Raw genomic sequence first — 15,078 nt, forward strand, 5'->3', positions numbered from 1 at the left:
TTATACCCATTAGAATCTTGAAATGGGCATTAGACAATATGCCGCAGGACCAGCTTGCCAAAGTATGAAAAATGGCTATCAAGAGCTGGGACATCATCCGACATCCATTTAACCCCTCTACTGTGTGACAGTAGCAGCACACAATGCAGATCTGATCCATCTGTGCTGCACCCAACCTAGTCTGATATACAATTAAACTGTGCTCTCTTTTTTCTTAAGTTTGTTCGATTTCCCCCTTGCCTGAGGGCAGTCACTCAGGTTGGGGTACAGTTCCTGGGTTCCAGCCACCCTCATTAGTGTTCGGAATTATTTTCGTGCTGCTGAGAAACCAAACATCGCTTCCACATGGGACCAAAAAGGGGTGGTGTAAATGTAGCCTTAACATCCTGTTATCTTGGAGCCTCAGATACCAGATCGTGAGGTCGGAGACCCACAAACGCCGGTTACTGGTTTGCATTCTCCAGTGTGAAATGGAAATAGCCTCAAGGGGCCAAAGTGCAGGACTCCCCCAAGGTTGAAAAGAGTAGGAGGGAATGGAAGAAGCTTGGGTGTTGCCAAGCTTGGGTTGCAGAATGAATAAGGAAGGCAAGACCGATGGAAGCAAAGAGTTCCACAGTTTCAAGACAGAATAAGTAAAGTAACCACGAGCAAGTCGCACAGAGTGGGAACAAACCGTCACTTGTGTAACCGGGGACACCTTTCACTACTTAGCACTGACTTATTCTGCCTCTTCCATATTTCCACGGTTGGGTCAAAAGACTCAGAGGGTGAAATTGGTCTTCACCAGTAGCTTTAATTGATTTCAACGGGCGTAAAACGGGCTGCCGATTTCCTACCAGCCCATTTCACACAACCGCTGAACACCAACAGAGTTTTGTGTTTATCTGGGTGCAGTTAAGGTGCAATTTGATGTCAATAACTCAGCTGGCATATCCCAATCTGACACCCAACCGCACTAAGGGTAGCTTCACACCACTGGCGGCCGTACTTTCAGCCACCTAGGTCCTCACTCTCTGCAATTTCAACCTCAAAACCCTCCTAATCTCCACCTCCTGTGACCAAACGCTTCTGCTCACCCTCCCTAATTCTTCCTGCTTTGGCTCAACGTCCATATTCCTCCTAACTCTGAAATGCTTGGGACCGATCATCAATGTTAAAGGGTGCAAGGTGTTGTCAGCCCGTGGCTCAGTGGGTAGCACCCTCGCCTCCGAGTCAGAAGGTTGTGGGTTCAAGCCCCACTCCAGACACTTGAGCACAAATTCTAGGCTGACACGCCCAGTGCAGTGCTGAGGGAGTGCTGCACTGTCGGAGGTGCTGTCTTTCGGATGAGACGTTAAACCGAGGTAACAACAGAAATTGCTGGAAAAACTCAGCAGGTCAGGCAACATCCGTGGAGAGAAATTTGAGTTGACGTTTCGGGTCGAAACCCTTCTTCAAAACTGGAAATAAAATAAAATAGATCGAAGGCAGGGCTGCGATCGAACAAAAGATGTAAAAGAGACAATAAAAGGTATTCGAAACCAGACAAGATGGTAATAGGCCAGTGGAGACAAAAGACAGCTGAGATTAGGTGTGAAGTGTACTGGCAGGATAAACCGAGGCCCAGTCTGCTCTCTCAGGCGGACGTAAAAGATCCCACGGCACTATTTCAAAGAAGAGCAGGGGAGTTCTCCCTGGTGTTCTGGCCAATATTGATCCCTCAATCAACATCACTAAAACAGATTATCGGGTTTGTGTTTGTGGGAGCTTGCTGTGCGCAAATTGGCTGTCGTGTTTCCTACATTACAACAGTGACTCCACTTCAAAAAGTACTTCATTGGCTGTAAAGCGCTTTGGGATATCCGGTGGTCGTGAAAGGTGCTATAGAAATGCAAGTCTGTCTTTTTTTTGAAAGGACCTGTAGCCAGTCATATTGATTGTGTCTAGTTACAGGCAGAGCGGTTTCTACACAGTGATGGCGAGACCAGCTTCCATGTAATAAAATGTTCCTACGTTTGTTGAGGGAGTTCTCTACTGTCCAATATTTAGTCAGGGTGCAAATCAGCCTCAGGAGTGGCTCAAACATGAGAGCTCCCAGTGCGTGGAAGATGTTGGGGATTCTCCATCCTTAAAACACAGGACCCCATTAAAAAAAATTTTTTTTTTTTTTTTTAAATGATTAAAGATCAGATTTTACTAAGAGGTAACTCTCCATCCCCCCACACTATTGACTCAATCCTGCACGTACGGTGCAGATGCTGGTTGCCGAGCAACAGAATGCACAGCCAGTCGCACTGAAGGTGTACCTTCCTTACATGGTCGTGATTAAGCATCTCTGAAGAGACCGAGACGAGTTTTGCCACACTAAAAGACTATATTTGTAAACAGTTTTTGCTCGAATTCTCCGATGTGCTTGACAGTACTTGCTGTGTCAATAAAGAAAGATTTGCATTTATATCGCGCCTTTCACGACCACCGGACATCTCAAAGCGCTTTACAGCCAATGAAGTACTTTTTGAAGTGTAGTCACTGTTGTAATGTGGGAAACACGGCCACCAATTTGCGCACAGCAAGCTCCCACAATGTGATAATGACCAGATAATCTGTTTTATTGATGTTGATTGAGGGATAAATATTGGCCCCAGGGCACCGGGGAAAACTCTACTCTTTTTCGAAATAGTGCCAAGCGATCTTTTACGTCCACCTGACAGAGCAGACCTTGGTTTAACATCTCATCTGAAAGACGGCACCTCCGACAGTGCAGCACTCCCTCAGCACTGCACTGGAGTGTCAGCCTAGCTTTATGTGCGCGAGTCCCTGGAGTGGGGCTCTGAACCCACAACCTCCTGTCTCAGAGGCGAGTGTGCGACCCACTGAGCCACAGCTGACAATGACAACTGTACCCCTCATTAAACGTTTCAGACCACGGGCAACGGGGTCAATAAAATAAATCGCGGCGTCAGCTGCAGCGTCACAGCTGAAGACTACAGGTGTAACTACAGGGTCAATCCCTTCTCCAGGACTTCAGCACATTAAGTAGGCTGGCCCTCCAGTCCAACACCGAGGGAGTGTTACATCGTCTTTCAGAGGAGCTGTCAAACCAAGGCCCTGCCTAATGTTCAGATGGACATTAAAGATCCCATGGCACCTCTGGAAGAGTTCAACCGGTGTCCTGGCCAATATACCTCCCTCAAACGCCACCAGAACACAGATTGATCAGTCATTCATATCACTAGCTGTTTGTGGGATCTTGCGGTGTATAAGTTGGTTGCCATGTTTCCCAACATAACATCAGTGACGGCACTACGAACGAATCATTTTTTTCCTCAAGCATTTCGCAACAAATAAGGCGCTATATAAATGCGAGTTCTGTGTTTTAACTTTGTCTCCTCACCTGTTCTTTTCAACCTGTGCAGTGTCGAACATAAGAACTAGGAGGAGTCGGCCATTCGGCCCCTCGAGCCTGCTCTGCCATTCAGTAAGATCATGGCCAATCTTCTACTTCAACTCCACCTTCCTTCTTGCACTATCCCCATATCCCTGCTCTACTGTCCTTGGCCCTTCCCCGAGGTGTACTCACCAGAATCAGTCCCCTGGGTCATCCAGAAAGTGCCATGCAAGGCTCAGTCCTTTTAATATTCAAACTGGGTCATATACACTGTATATCATGAAAAAACAATGGGCTGGATTTTGATTCAGCAGTCGGGAAGGAGGCAGGACTACAACTTTTGGGTTTTAGTCCCGCCTCCATCGATGTCCGGCCAATCGACGCGATTTTCCCTTGATTGACATTGTTGAGCCCGCTGAGCGGGCTCAGCAGGCCAAGGGCCACCCGGCAACAGGTGATGTCACAGACTGACATTTCATCTGTCAAGAGTTTTTGACAGATGAAATATCAGTGTTTCACAGCTGTTTGAAGCTGTCAAACACTGACAGTCTGACTTCTAACCTGAGTCCTTCTACGCAGACTCAGTTAGAACGCTCACCGGCACTGAAAGCTGCAGGCTGTCACTTTTGACAGATCGCAGCCATTCAGCTTTCAGTGCCGGCTGAGTGATGGACTCCCGACGCCTAGAGGAAGAAAGGCTGTTAAGGTAAGTACAGGTAATTTAAACTTCTTTACACACTTTAGACACACCTAACACACTTACGTTTGCACTCATGCACCCATCACTCACCTGAACACCGACATCGCAACCCCTCCAAGTCCTTCAACCTGACAGCCCGCCTGCTCTAACCTGGCGTGGTTTGGAGCCGTCGGAAATCCCACACGACACCCTTCAAAATAGGGATTAGGCTAAAAACTGCCTGTTAACTACCTGTTAATTGGCACTAATCCCTTCCCGCCTCGGGTCAGCGGGTCCCAGTGCGGGGCGTGTACCCGCCTCCTCTGAAACTTACGTGGAGGCAGGTTTTGGGCGGGATGGTGTCGGGACCCCCGAATTCGGGATTTTTGCCCCCCCCCCCCCCCGCATGCCTAAAAGCCCGCCTCACGGCACACTGAAAATCTGGCCCAATGTGTGACTATATTAAACTGAGCAAATGCCACAGTAATAAAATATAGTTCACAAAATGAGTTTTTCACACACACAACAGTCAGATTCAATTCACATTGTTCCTGATACAATCAACCACTGCAATCGCAGCAACGTGTGATCAAATCTGCACTTTTCATAGCATAAAACTTAACTCATTTACGGCAATAAAATGTCACAGATTTTCTTTGGCTGGCAATAGCAGTGATTACCACCGACTGAAATCGAGACATTATTTTCTCCGAGGGTAACACAATGGGGCAACCTCAGTGCGGCTGCTTCCAGCCGTTGTGTATTGACACGCTTTCTGTCAACATAATTAGTTGCCAAGTAGTAGGCGTTTTAACCTCTAGTTCACTCCTAGAACAGGCGTCGCGATGGTGTCAGGCACACTCAGTGCTGTTGTATTAGCAAGAGTGGGAAATCTTGTGAATTCAAAAAAAATAAAGAGTTGAGAAGCTTGATTGCAGCCTGGCCGTCTCAAACAACTGCTTGTGTGTCCATTAAGTTGCCAATTTTCGCTCTTTTCTATCTCCTTCTCCCTCCCTAACACAGAAGATAAACTATGAGTGCTGCTCCAAATTCCATGAAGGTACGTTGATATTCCAAATGCTTTGGTTTTAGAATGAAAGAAAGACTTGCATTTATATAGCGTCTTTCACGACTTCAGGATGTCCCAAAGCACTTTGCAGCCAATTAAGGACTTTTTGAAGAGCAGTCACTGTTGTAATGTGGGAAACGCAGCAGCCAATTTGTGCACAGCAAGCTCCTGCAAACAGCAATGCGATAATGACCAGATAATCTGTTTTTTTTGTAATCTTGGTTGAGGGATAAATATTGGCCAGGGCACCGGGGAGAACTCCCCTGCTCTTCTTCAAAATAGTGCGGTGGGACCTTTTACGTCCACCTGAGAGAGCAGACGGGGCCTCGGATTAACGTCTCATCCAAAAGGCGGCACCTCCGACAGTGCAGCACTCCCTCAGTACTGCCTTGGAGTGTCAGCCTAGATTTTTGTGCTCAAGTCCGTGGAGTGGGACTTGAACCCGCAACCTTCTGACTCAAAGGCAGGCGTGGAGCCCACTGAGCCACAGCTGAGATTGCCGTCCTTGTTGCTGGTGCCATCTCAAATTTCTGAAGATTGTGCTAGAAGCCATATGAATCCAGACCAGCAACAATAGAGAGAGGTGGTCACTCTGCAAAGGAACCTCCTTGTTCTCGGTGGAAGTAATTGGCAATCATGATCTCAAAATCAAATTGTGGCTTTGGCCTCAACTAAACAGTTCTTCCCCACATAAACCCTAACCCTGTAAGCCAAAATAATCTGATGTAAAGTCCCAAATAGGGTGTGAACACTCATCAAACAGGTAGATGTTTCATGTAAGGATGAAGCAATGGATTTTCCCTGGAGCAGTGAGAACAATCTCGTGGATTATACAACAACAACAACTTGCATTTATACAGCACCTTTAACGTAGTAAAATGTCCCAAGGTGCTTCACAGGAGCGATTATCAAATACAATCTGACACTGAGCCACATAAGGAGGGGTTAGGGCAGATGAGGTAGGTTTTAAGGAGCACTGTAAAGGAGGAAGGAAAGGCGGAGAGGTTTAGGGAGGGAATTCCAGAGCTTAGGACCTTGGCAGCTGAAGGAACGGCCACCGATGGTGGAGCGATGGAAATTGGAGGTGCATCTGAGGGTTGTGGGACTGGAGGAGATTACAGAGATATGGAGGGGCGAGGCCATGGAGGGATGTGAAAACAAAGATGAGAATTTTTAACAGGGGCTAATCATTGAATGGCAATTGAATCCCTTGGTTAACCCATGAATGATGAGGCACTCAATTCATCCTAAGAAACCTTCTGCGCTATAAATATACTTACTGGATATTGCAACGTCAGTGAGTTGTGGAGAAGCCAAGGTATCTGCTGCAACAGAACACTAGCAAGGAAACAGTCTTTATTGCAGCCTGGTGGTCAGCAACTAACAATATCTAAACTACCCTGGAGGGCAACTGAAGCGTGAGCAACAGCACAACAGTGTGGATCTGCTGCTGATGCAAGGAAAGTCTGAGGCGGTGCAGTGGAAATGAAACCCGCCGAGTGAGCTGCCAGTTAGAAAACATCTACAGTGCACACTCTTTCTATGAAGCCGTAGAGGGAAGAAGAAACTAACCCCCAACACCTGATGGAGTGCAAGAGTAAGGAAGTCTTGCTACAATTGTACAGGGCTTTGGTGAGACCACACCTGGAGTACTGTGCACCATTTTGGTCTCCTTATCTGAGGAAGGATTATACTTGCCTTAGAGGGAGTGCAATGAAGGTTCACTAGATTGATTCCTGGGATGAGAGGGTTGTCCTAGGAGGAGAGACTGAGTAGATAGGGCCTATACTCTCTGGAGTTTAGAAGAATGAGATCGGATCTCATTGAAACATGTAAGATTGAAGCAAATTGACAGGGTAGATGCTAAGAGGTTGTTTCCCCTGGCTGGAGAGTCTAAAACTAGGGGGCATAGTCTCAGGATAAAGGGTCGGCCATTTAAGACCGAGATGAGGAGGAATTTCTTCACTCAGAGGGTTGTGAATCTTTGGAATTCTCTACCCTAAAGGGCTGTGGATGCTGAGTCACCGAGTATATTCAAGGCTGAGATCGATAGATTTTTGGACTCTCGGGGAATCAAGGGATATGGAGATCGGCCGGGAAAGTGGAGTTGAGGTCGAAGATCAGCCATGATCTTATTGAATGTCAGAGCAGGCTCGAGGGGCCGTATGGCCAGCTCCTGCTCCTAATTCTAATCTTATGATCACAAACTCAGTGATTAATTCTGCTTCTTTTTCCACAAGTGTTCCAGACCTTTAATTTGTGAGTAGCACAACTGGTTATCAGTTAGGAGTACAGTGCCCTACTAGGTGAGACAGGAGGGCTGAATGTGGGAGTACAGTGCCCCACTAGGTGAGACAGGAGGGCTGAATGTGCAACAGTCATCCCTGTGCTTTATGCATGAAATCTAATGTATTGGATGCATGACAGTAAATGTGTCTCCACAAAGATCAACCGCATCCCCCAGGTGTCAAGGTGAGGGAGGGTAATGTTGAGGAATTAAACATATTGCTATATCTCGCACCTGGTGTTAGCACTAATGACAGCCTGCCAGGTACAGAATAGGTTAGACACAGAGTAAAGTTTCCGATGTCCCAGATAATTGCCTGAGCCCCATGCTCAGAGTATCTCAACTGCACCACTCTGACATTTTTATTTCACACACCAGCCATCCTGTCTCTTCTCCGTGAGATTTGTAAATGAAATGCCAATGAGTGCTGCTTGCGTGTTGTGGGCCTGTGATTGGTAGGAACAGGGCTGAAACTGCCTAAACTCACTGCATGTAGGATTACCCCCTCCAGCGCAACAACCCTCCGAGGTCTCTGCGCTCCTCCAATTCTGACCTCGAGCATCCACCGATTTCCTTCGCTCCACCATTGGCGGCCGTGCCTTCAGCTGCCTGGGGCCCTACGCTCTGGAATTCCCTCCCTAAACCTCTCCACCTCACAATGTCTCTCTCCTCGTCTAAGACGCTCCTTAAAACCTACCTCTTTGGCCAAGCTTTTGGTCACCTGTCCTAATATCTCATGATGTTGCTCGGTGTCAAATTTTGTTTGATAATCGCTCCCGTGAAGCACCTTGGGACGTTTTACTATGGTAAAAGGCGCGATATAAATGAGTTGTTGTTGTCATTAGGGAGTAATATTCACCTTCACACTTGGGCGATAAACCGCTGGGATGATCGCCCGGCCGTTTCAGAAAATGCTCAATTTTCATCGGGCAGTTTTTACAATTGGGCGACCAGTTTGCTCTGCAGATTTACCACCCACGCACCGAAGGAAATCACGCTCGTAGTCACCAGACAAAGGGATTATTCATCCCATCGTTTGGTAGTGGATCCCGGCAGGTCCCAGGAATGAAAGGCATTTTCCCCGTTTTAAAAAAAAAATCGGCATTTTCTGGGCTTCCTCACCACTACACACAGCACGGGCTTGTCAAACAGCACGAGGGTTCAACACACTCCCACAGCTCTGCTGTTGCTAGGCATTCACTGAAAGATGCATACAAGCAACGTGTGCGATTTTCCTGTCCCACTCCCCCCCATTACAGAGAACTGGGGCGGAGCTGGGGGATGGGGGTGTTGGGTCTCACTCCTAGCCGCAACAGTCTTTCATATAAGCAAAAGACATGCATTTATATAGCACCTTTCATGACCGCTGGACGCCCCAAAGCGCTTTACAGCCAATGAAGTACTTTTTGGAGTGTTGTCACTGTTGTAATGTAGGAAACGCGGCAGCCAATTTGCGCACAGCAAGCTCCCACAAACAGCAATATGATAATGACCAGATAATCTGCTTTTAATGGTGTTGATTGAGGGATAAATATTGGCCCCAGGACACAGGGGAGAACTCCCCTGCTCTTCTTCGAAATAGTGCCATGGGATCTTTGACATCCACCTGACAGAGCAGACGGGGCCTCGGTTTAACATCTCATCCAAAAGACGGCACCTCCGACAGTGCAGCACCCCCTCAGCATTGCCCCTCTTGACAGCGTAGCCCTCCCGCAGTACTGCACTGCAGTGTCAGCCTACAGTAACATGCTGCCATTAGTTGCGAGGGAATCTGTTCAAGCACGTGGGGGTGGAAAGTTGATTAAATCTGGTGTCCAAGGCACTCCCACTATTTACTGTTCCAGTTTGGTCACATTTTCATAAACCACACCTGTGCCTTGGCTGGACTCAGGAGACAGCACCAGGCATTGAAGGTGTGACTGACAAATCACTCAGGCAGCAAGTGTGAAGCAGATCTCGCTGATTAGATCATTAAATGAATATTCATAGTTGTTAATTTTTACTTCTGTTTCACCGCAGAAAATCATCACACCCCTAGAGCTGTAAGCAAGTTTTATTTTTAAATGTCACAATGCATGGAAGTGAAACTGCATTCCAAATGACCCAAATCACATCGCCCAATGAACTGTATATTTAAAGTGGCTGCATTAATTTACATAGATAGTATGCTCATTTATGCCCTCGAGCCTGCTCTGCTATTCAATTAGATCATGGCTGATCTGTAACTCAACGCCATTTACCCACCTTTGTTCCATATCCCTCGATACCCTGACCTAACAAAATTCTACCCAGCTCAGTCTTGAAAAGTTCCAGATTTCTACTAATCTTTGTGTGAAAAAGTGCTTCTTGATTTCACTCCTGAATGCGTAGCCTCTCTTGTTGTGGATCCCACCCCCCACGTGCTTGAACAGATTCCCTCACAACTAATGGTAGCATGTTACTGTAGGCTGACACTGCAGCGCAGTACTGAGGGAGCGCCGCACTGTCGGAGGGGCAGTACTGAGGGAGGGCTGCACTGTCGGAGGGGCAGTACTGAGGGAGTGCTGCACTGTCGGAGGAGCAGTACTGAGGGAGCGCCTCACTGTCGGAGGAGCAGTACTGAGGGAGGGCTGCACTGTCGGAGGGGCAGTACTGAGGGAGCGCCTCACTGTCGGAGGAGCAGTACTGAGGGAGGGCCGCACTGTCGGAGGGGCAGTACTGAGGGAGGGCCGCACTGTCAGAGGGGCAGTACTGAGGGAGGGCTGCACTGTCAAGAGGGGCAGTACTGAGGGAGGGCTGCACTGTCGGAGGTGCCGTCTTTCGGATGAGACGTTAAACCGAGGCCCCGTCTACTCTTGTCAGGTGGATGTCATCTCTGCAGCTACCCTATCGAATCCCTTAATCATTTTAAACACCTCAAGCAGATCACCCCTCAACCTGCTAAACAAGAGAACACAAGCCAAGTTTACGCATAATTTAACCCTTTAAGCCCCTGGTATAATTCTAGTGTTCTGTTACATCTCTAACTTTTTCCAGTTCTGATGAAGGGTCAGCGACCTGAAACGTTAACTTTCTCCACAGATGCTGCCTGACCTGCCGAGTATTTCCAGCATTTTCTGTTTCGATTTCAGATTTCCAGCATCCGCAGTATTTTGATTTTGTATAATTCTAGTGAATCTGCACTGTACCCCTTGCAAGGCCAATATATGCTTATGGCAAATGACTGCGACTTTGTCATACTGGTGCTTAATGCTCCCCGATGACACTCCTCTGTCTGTTGTTTTAACAGTGGTATTCACCCGCTTAAAATAAACTGGGAGATCTCCTGTGGAATTGCTCACAGTAATTGAGAGAAGACATCAAAGCGTGACAGGATGTAAATGCGACACTTACAGGAAGGGTACGGCATATGCAAGACGTTTAAGGCTTCTGTTAGAATAGTGGGCAGAGAAATCATCGCATATATAGACAGTGCTCACCCTCTGATATCACCAATAGTCATTTCTAAGTCATAGTTTTTTTTTCCAAAAAGTTGTGCTCAAAGTGAGGAACATCAATTGTGTGAATGGAACATTTTTCATTTTTAGCACTCAGTGTTCGAGTCAAGAATCAGACACACGGTGACTCTCACTTCTACCCAGCAAACTGACTTAACCCCAACCTCCGAAGAGCATTTCTGCAGCAGCAATGCAACGTTTCCACTTCCTACACAGCCAACACTACGGTCGAGCCGAGTGAGGCAGCTCATTGCAGCCCAACTACGGGCAGTTCTGCGACTTGGGTCCTCACCCATTAAGAAATGGGGTCTGACTGTCCAAACTCGATTTACTTAGGAACCGTCCATCCATCAGTCCGGAGTGGATTCAAACACTGTTTGTTCCAACCTACTCAGTCAGAAGGTCGTGGGTTCAAGTCCCACTCCAGGGACTTGAGCACAAAAATCTAGACTGACACTCCAGTGCGGTACTGAGGGAGTGCAGCACTGTCGGAGATGCCATCTTTCGGATGAGACGTTAAACAGAGGCCCCGTCTGCCCCCTCAGGTGGATGTAAAAGACCCCATGGCACTATTTTGAAGAAGAGCAGGGGAGTTATCCCCAGTGTCCTGGGGCCAATATTTATCCCTCAACCAACATAACAAAAGCAGATTATCTGGTCATTATCATATTGCTGTTTGTGAGAGCTTGCTGTGCGCAAATTGGCTGCCACGTTTCCCACATTAAAACAATGACTCCACTTCAAAATGTACTTCATTGGCTGTAAAGCGCTTTTGAGACGTCCGGCGGTTGTGAAAGGCGCTATAGAAATGCAAGTCTTTCTTTTCTTTCTTTCTACTGTGTCACTCAGCTAATACAACTCATACAGAATCAACAAGTGACCGCCCTAGACTCTCGATATTGCAGGCAAACTGCCCGACTCTCCAGACATGGAGTGCAATCAGGAGGTTTACCTGCATGGGCCAGAGTCAGGAGCCAGCATAGCCATCAAGGTGATCCTGGATAGATCAGGAAACATAAAAGAAAGAAAGACTTGCATTTATATAGCACCTTTCACAACCACCGGACGTCCCAAAGCGCTTTACAGCCAATAAAGTACTTTTTTGGAGTGTAGTCATGTTGTAATGTGGGAAACACGACAGCAAGCTCCCACAAATAGCAATGTGATAACGACCAGATCGTCAGTTTTTGGTATGTTGATTGAGAGATAAATATTGACCAGGACACCGGGGATAACTCCCCTGCTCTTCTTCGGAATAGTGCCACAGGATCTATTACATCCACCCGAGAGAGCAGACAGGGCCTCGGTTTAACATCTCATCTGTAAGACAGCATCTCTGACAGTGCAGCACTCTCTCAGCACTGCACTGGAATGTCAGCCTAGATTTATGTGCTCAAGTCCCTGGAGTGGGACTTGAGCCCACAACCTTCTGACTCAGAGGCGAGAGTGCTGCCCACTGAACCACAGCTGACACATATAAGCCATGAACAAGGCGACGGGTTAATTTGAGTATATCAGTAGCCTTAGCTTCTAAATTAAAATTAGTTATCGCATACAAGAGTTATACGCTGAATTATATGATTGTGACACATGACAGGTGCCCTTTACTTTACGGGTAACCAGTTATTAGCCTGCGGTCACTCACTGATGCATTTTCCATTCGTTATTACTCTGCATTCTTCACAATAGGCTACACATACATGAAACGTGCATGGTAGGTTTATCTCCTTAAAACGTACGCTCAACTGAAGACATCATAATCTGTAAAAGAGAAACTACTGTGGACCAATGCACCCTAGGCCACTAATTATTTTCCCCAGCAGGTTTATTTCTAAGAATTATGAGTACGGTTATTTATCAGTGGGATAAATGCACCATTTGGGTTACTGTTGCACGCTTAGAAAGTTATGGCACAGAAGGAGGCCATTCGGCCCATCATGTCCGTGTCAGCTGATAAAGAGCCATCCAGCCTAATCCCATTTTCCAGCTCTTGGTCCGTAGCCCTGTAGGTTCCGGCACCTCAAGCACATATCCAAGTACTTTTTAAATGTGATGAGGGTTTCTGCCTCTACCACCCTTTCAGGCAGTGAGTTCCAGACCCCCACCACCCTCTGGGTGAAAAAAGTTCTCAACTCCCCTCTAATCCTTCTACCAATTACTTTAAATCTATGCCCTGTACAAGCTTGGCAGGACCGAAATTCAATTCCCAGCCTGTGCTCGGGCAGAAGAAAAGGAGCTGCATTTGCTCTCAGCCTCACAATTCAATTTTATTTGTCATACATGCAGCAGACGTGTGTACTGCACAATGAAATGTTGATTTTTACAAGTCCTCCCAACATTGGAATAAATACACCAAGATAGGGATGGGAAAGCTCATCGAGTCGTCCCACTGCTGATCGCCATTCGATGACCCCGCTGGCAAGTGCAGTGGGTGGACACCGGAGGCCAACAGCAGCAGGCTCAGAGGTGATGGCCTCCAGGGTCAAATTGCCTGCTGACACTCATGGTCTCAGCTCACACATGAGGACCAGCCACTTTGGCAAATTACCAGGGTGGGAGGGGTGGTCAGCGCTCACGGAGCCGTACTCCAGCAATGCGACGGCACTTTCGGGAAAGGGTGGGAGAGAACTCGAGGGAAAAGGTAAAAAGACATCATGGCCCAGGAAGAGTGGGCAATGCTACATAGAAAACATACACCAGTCGTGCCAACATCTACAACAGGCTGCAAGGCCCAACATCATATGATAATGGTTCTCCACACTTCATCACTAGCCAGCAGGTAGCCTCGATACTGCAGGTTCTGCAATTGTTTCCACTCCTGGGACCAGAGAACTATTTAATCCTCCCAACTCAAGGACGCCCAATGTTCTATTTTACATTTGCACCTCAAATAGTAAATTTACTAGTTTCAAGTAACAACTTACACTTGTATAGCACCATTAATGTAGGAAAACATCCAAGACTCTCTACTTCACACAGGGTTCACACAGAATCCACGAGGGTCGCCGGAGGTCCACGTCAAACGTGTACACTGGACCCATAACAATGGCTGATGGGGAGATGGTCCAAACACTAGAACCCAGCAGGACAACCATGGAAAGATGGTCCAAATGCTGAAACCCAGCAGGACAACCATGGAGAGTTAGCCCAAACGCTAGAACCCAGCAGGACAACCATGGAGAGATGGTCCAAACACTAGAACCCAGCAGGAGAACCTTAAGAGCTATCAAAAGACAGTAACCTACCCCAATGCGACAAGCCTGGTCGTTCAGTGCCTTGATCCACGCCTTTTGCCAATTATCCCTGAAGGATTTGAAGGAAAAGAGGGAAGCGACCAGACGCTTGAGCCCCGTCGCGGAGGCGCTATCTTCCCGGGAGCATCCCAGCTGTAAGAGGGAGCTCCACAGTCCCAGACTGGCAGGAAGGCGGTGCTGGTCGGGGGCTGGCCCGGACCGGCGTAAAATCCCCAACGAATACTGCACCAGCCAAGCCAACACGGTCACGATGGAGGTTGCAAAGAGGAACAGGAGGACGAACCAGCCGGCGTCGTGAAAAATAGCTGTGGCAGAGGCGCCGCCGAATAGGCTAAAAAGCACAGCCATGGTGACTGGGCGCCTTGCTCAGATAGACAGAGAACACCAGCAGTTCGGATCCAGCAATGTGCAAACAAATCCAACTTGGAAATGAGTCTGGTGCATTGGAAAAACTGTATCCTTTCCCACCCCCAACCAGCAGATCAGCAAAGGGAAACAAATCCCCCAAAACAAACAGACAGACTCGGTGCTCCTCGTTTGCTACATTATATAACACAATTAAAAATACAAGTTGGGTTGGTTCAGAGCGAAAGTCGATCCACTTTGGTTTCCCTTTTCTGCCTCACTCCCAGGAAAGCTGCGATCCACTGAAGTGCCGGGAGATCCCTCCAGCGGTCATCCTTGCATTGGAACTTGGAGCCGAAATTGATTCAATTGCTGGCGTGTCAATTTCAGGCAGGTGACTTCCTCCGGCAGCCGAGGATGGTCACACTGTATCTGCCGGCTCTCCTCTCTGGCTTTATGTAGGTCGCTGGCTGGATTCAGTGTATCTTGTTTCCTTCTTCTTGTTGCCTTCTAGAGAAGATAGTATTTTTTGTGTCTGTGTTGCAATTAAAGGAGAGGGGCCACTCCGAGAGAGACAAACTGAAGCGGGGCCAGAGCCTGG

The 15,078-nt window shown here is 47.6% G+C and overlaps 1 protein-coding gene across 2 annotated transcripts in view; it reads right to left on the reverse strand.

The window, feature by feature from the left end:
* c2cd2l (c2cd2 like) overlaps positions 1-15,072 on the reverse strand; it is a 137,987-nt gene extending 122,915 nt beyond the window's left edge. For both annotated transcript variants that reach the window (XM_085967844.1, XM_085967843.1), the window contains exon 1: positions 14,124-15,072. In XM_085967844.1, the coding sequence (XP_085823970.1) occupies positions 14,124-14,480 (357 nt within the window). In that variant the 5' untranslated portion in view covers positions 14,481-15,072. The remainder of the gene's footprint in view (positions 1-14,123) is intronic.
* Positions 15,073-15,078: the final 6 nt, after the last annotated feature.

This window comes from Somniosus microcephalus, chromosome 26 (genome assembly GCF_052327205.1).
Source record: "Somniosus microcephalus isolate GS21.2 chromosome 26, FLI_Smic_1.0, whole genome shotgun sequence".
Lineage (NCBI taxonomy): Eukaryota > Metazoa > Chordata > Chondrichthyes > Squaliformes > Somniosidae > Somniosus > Somniosus microcephalus.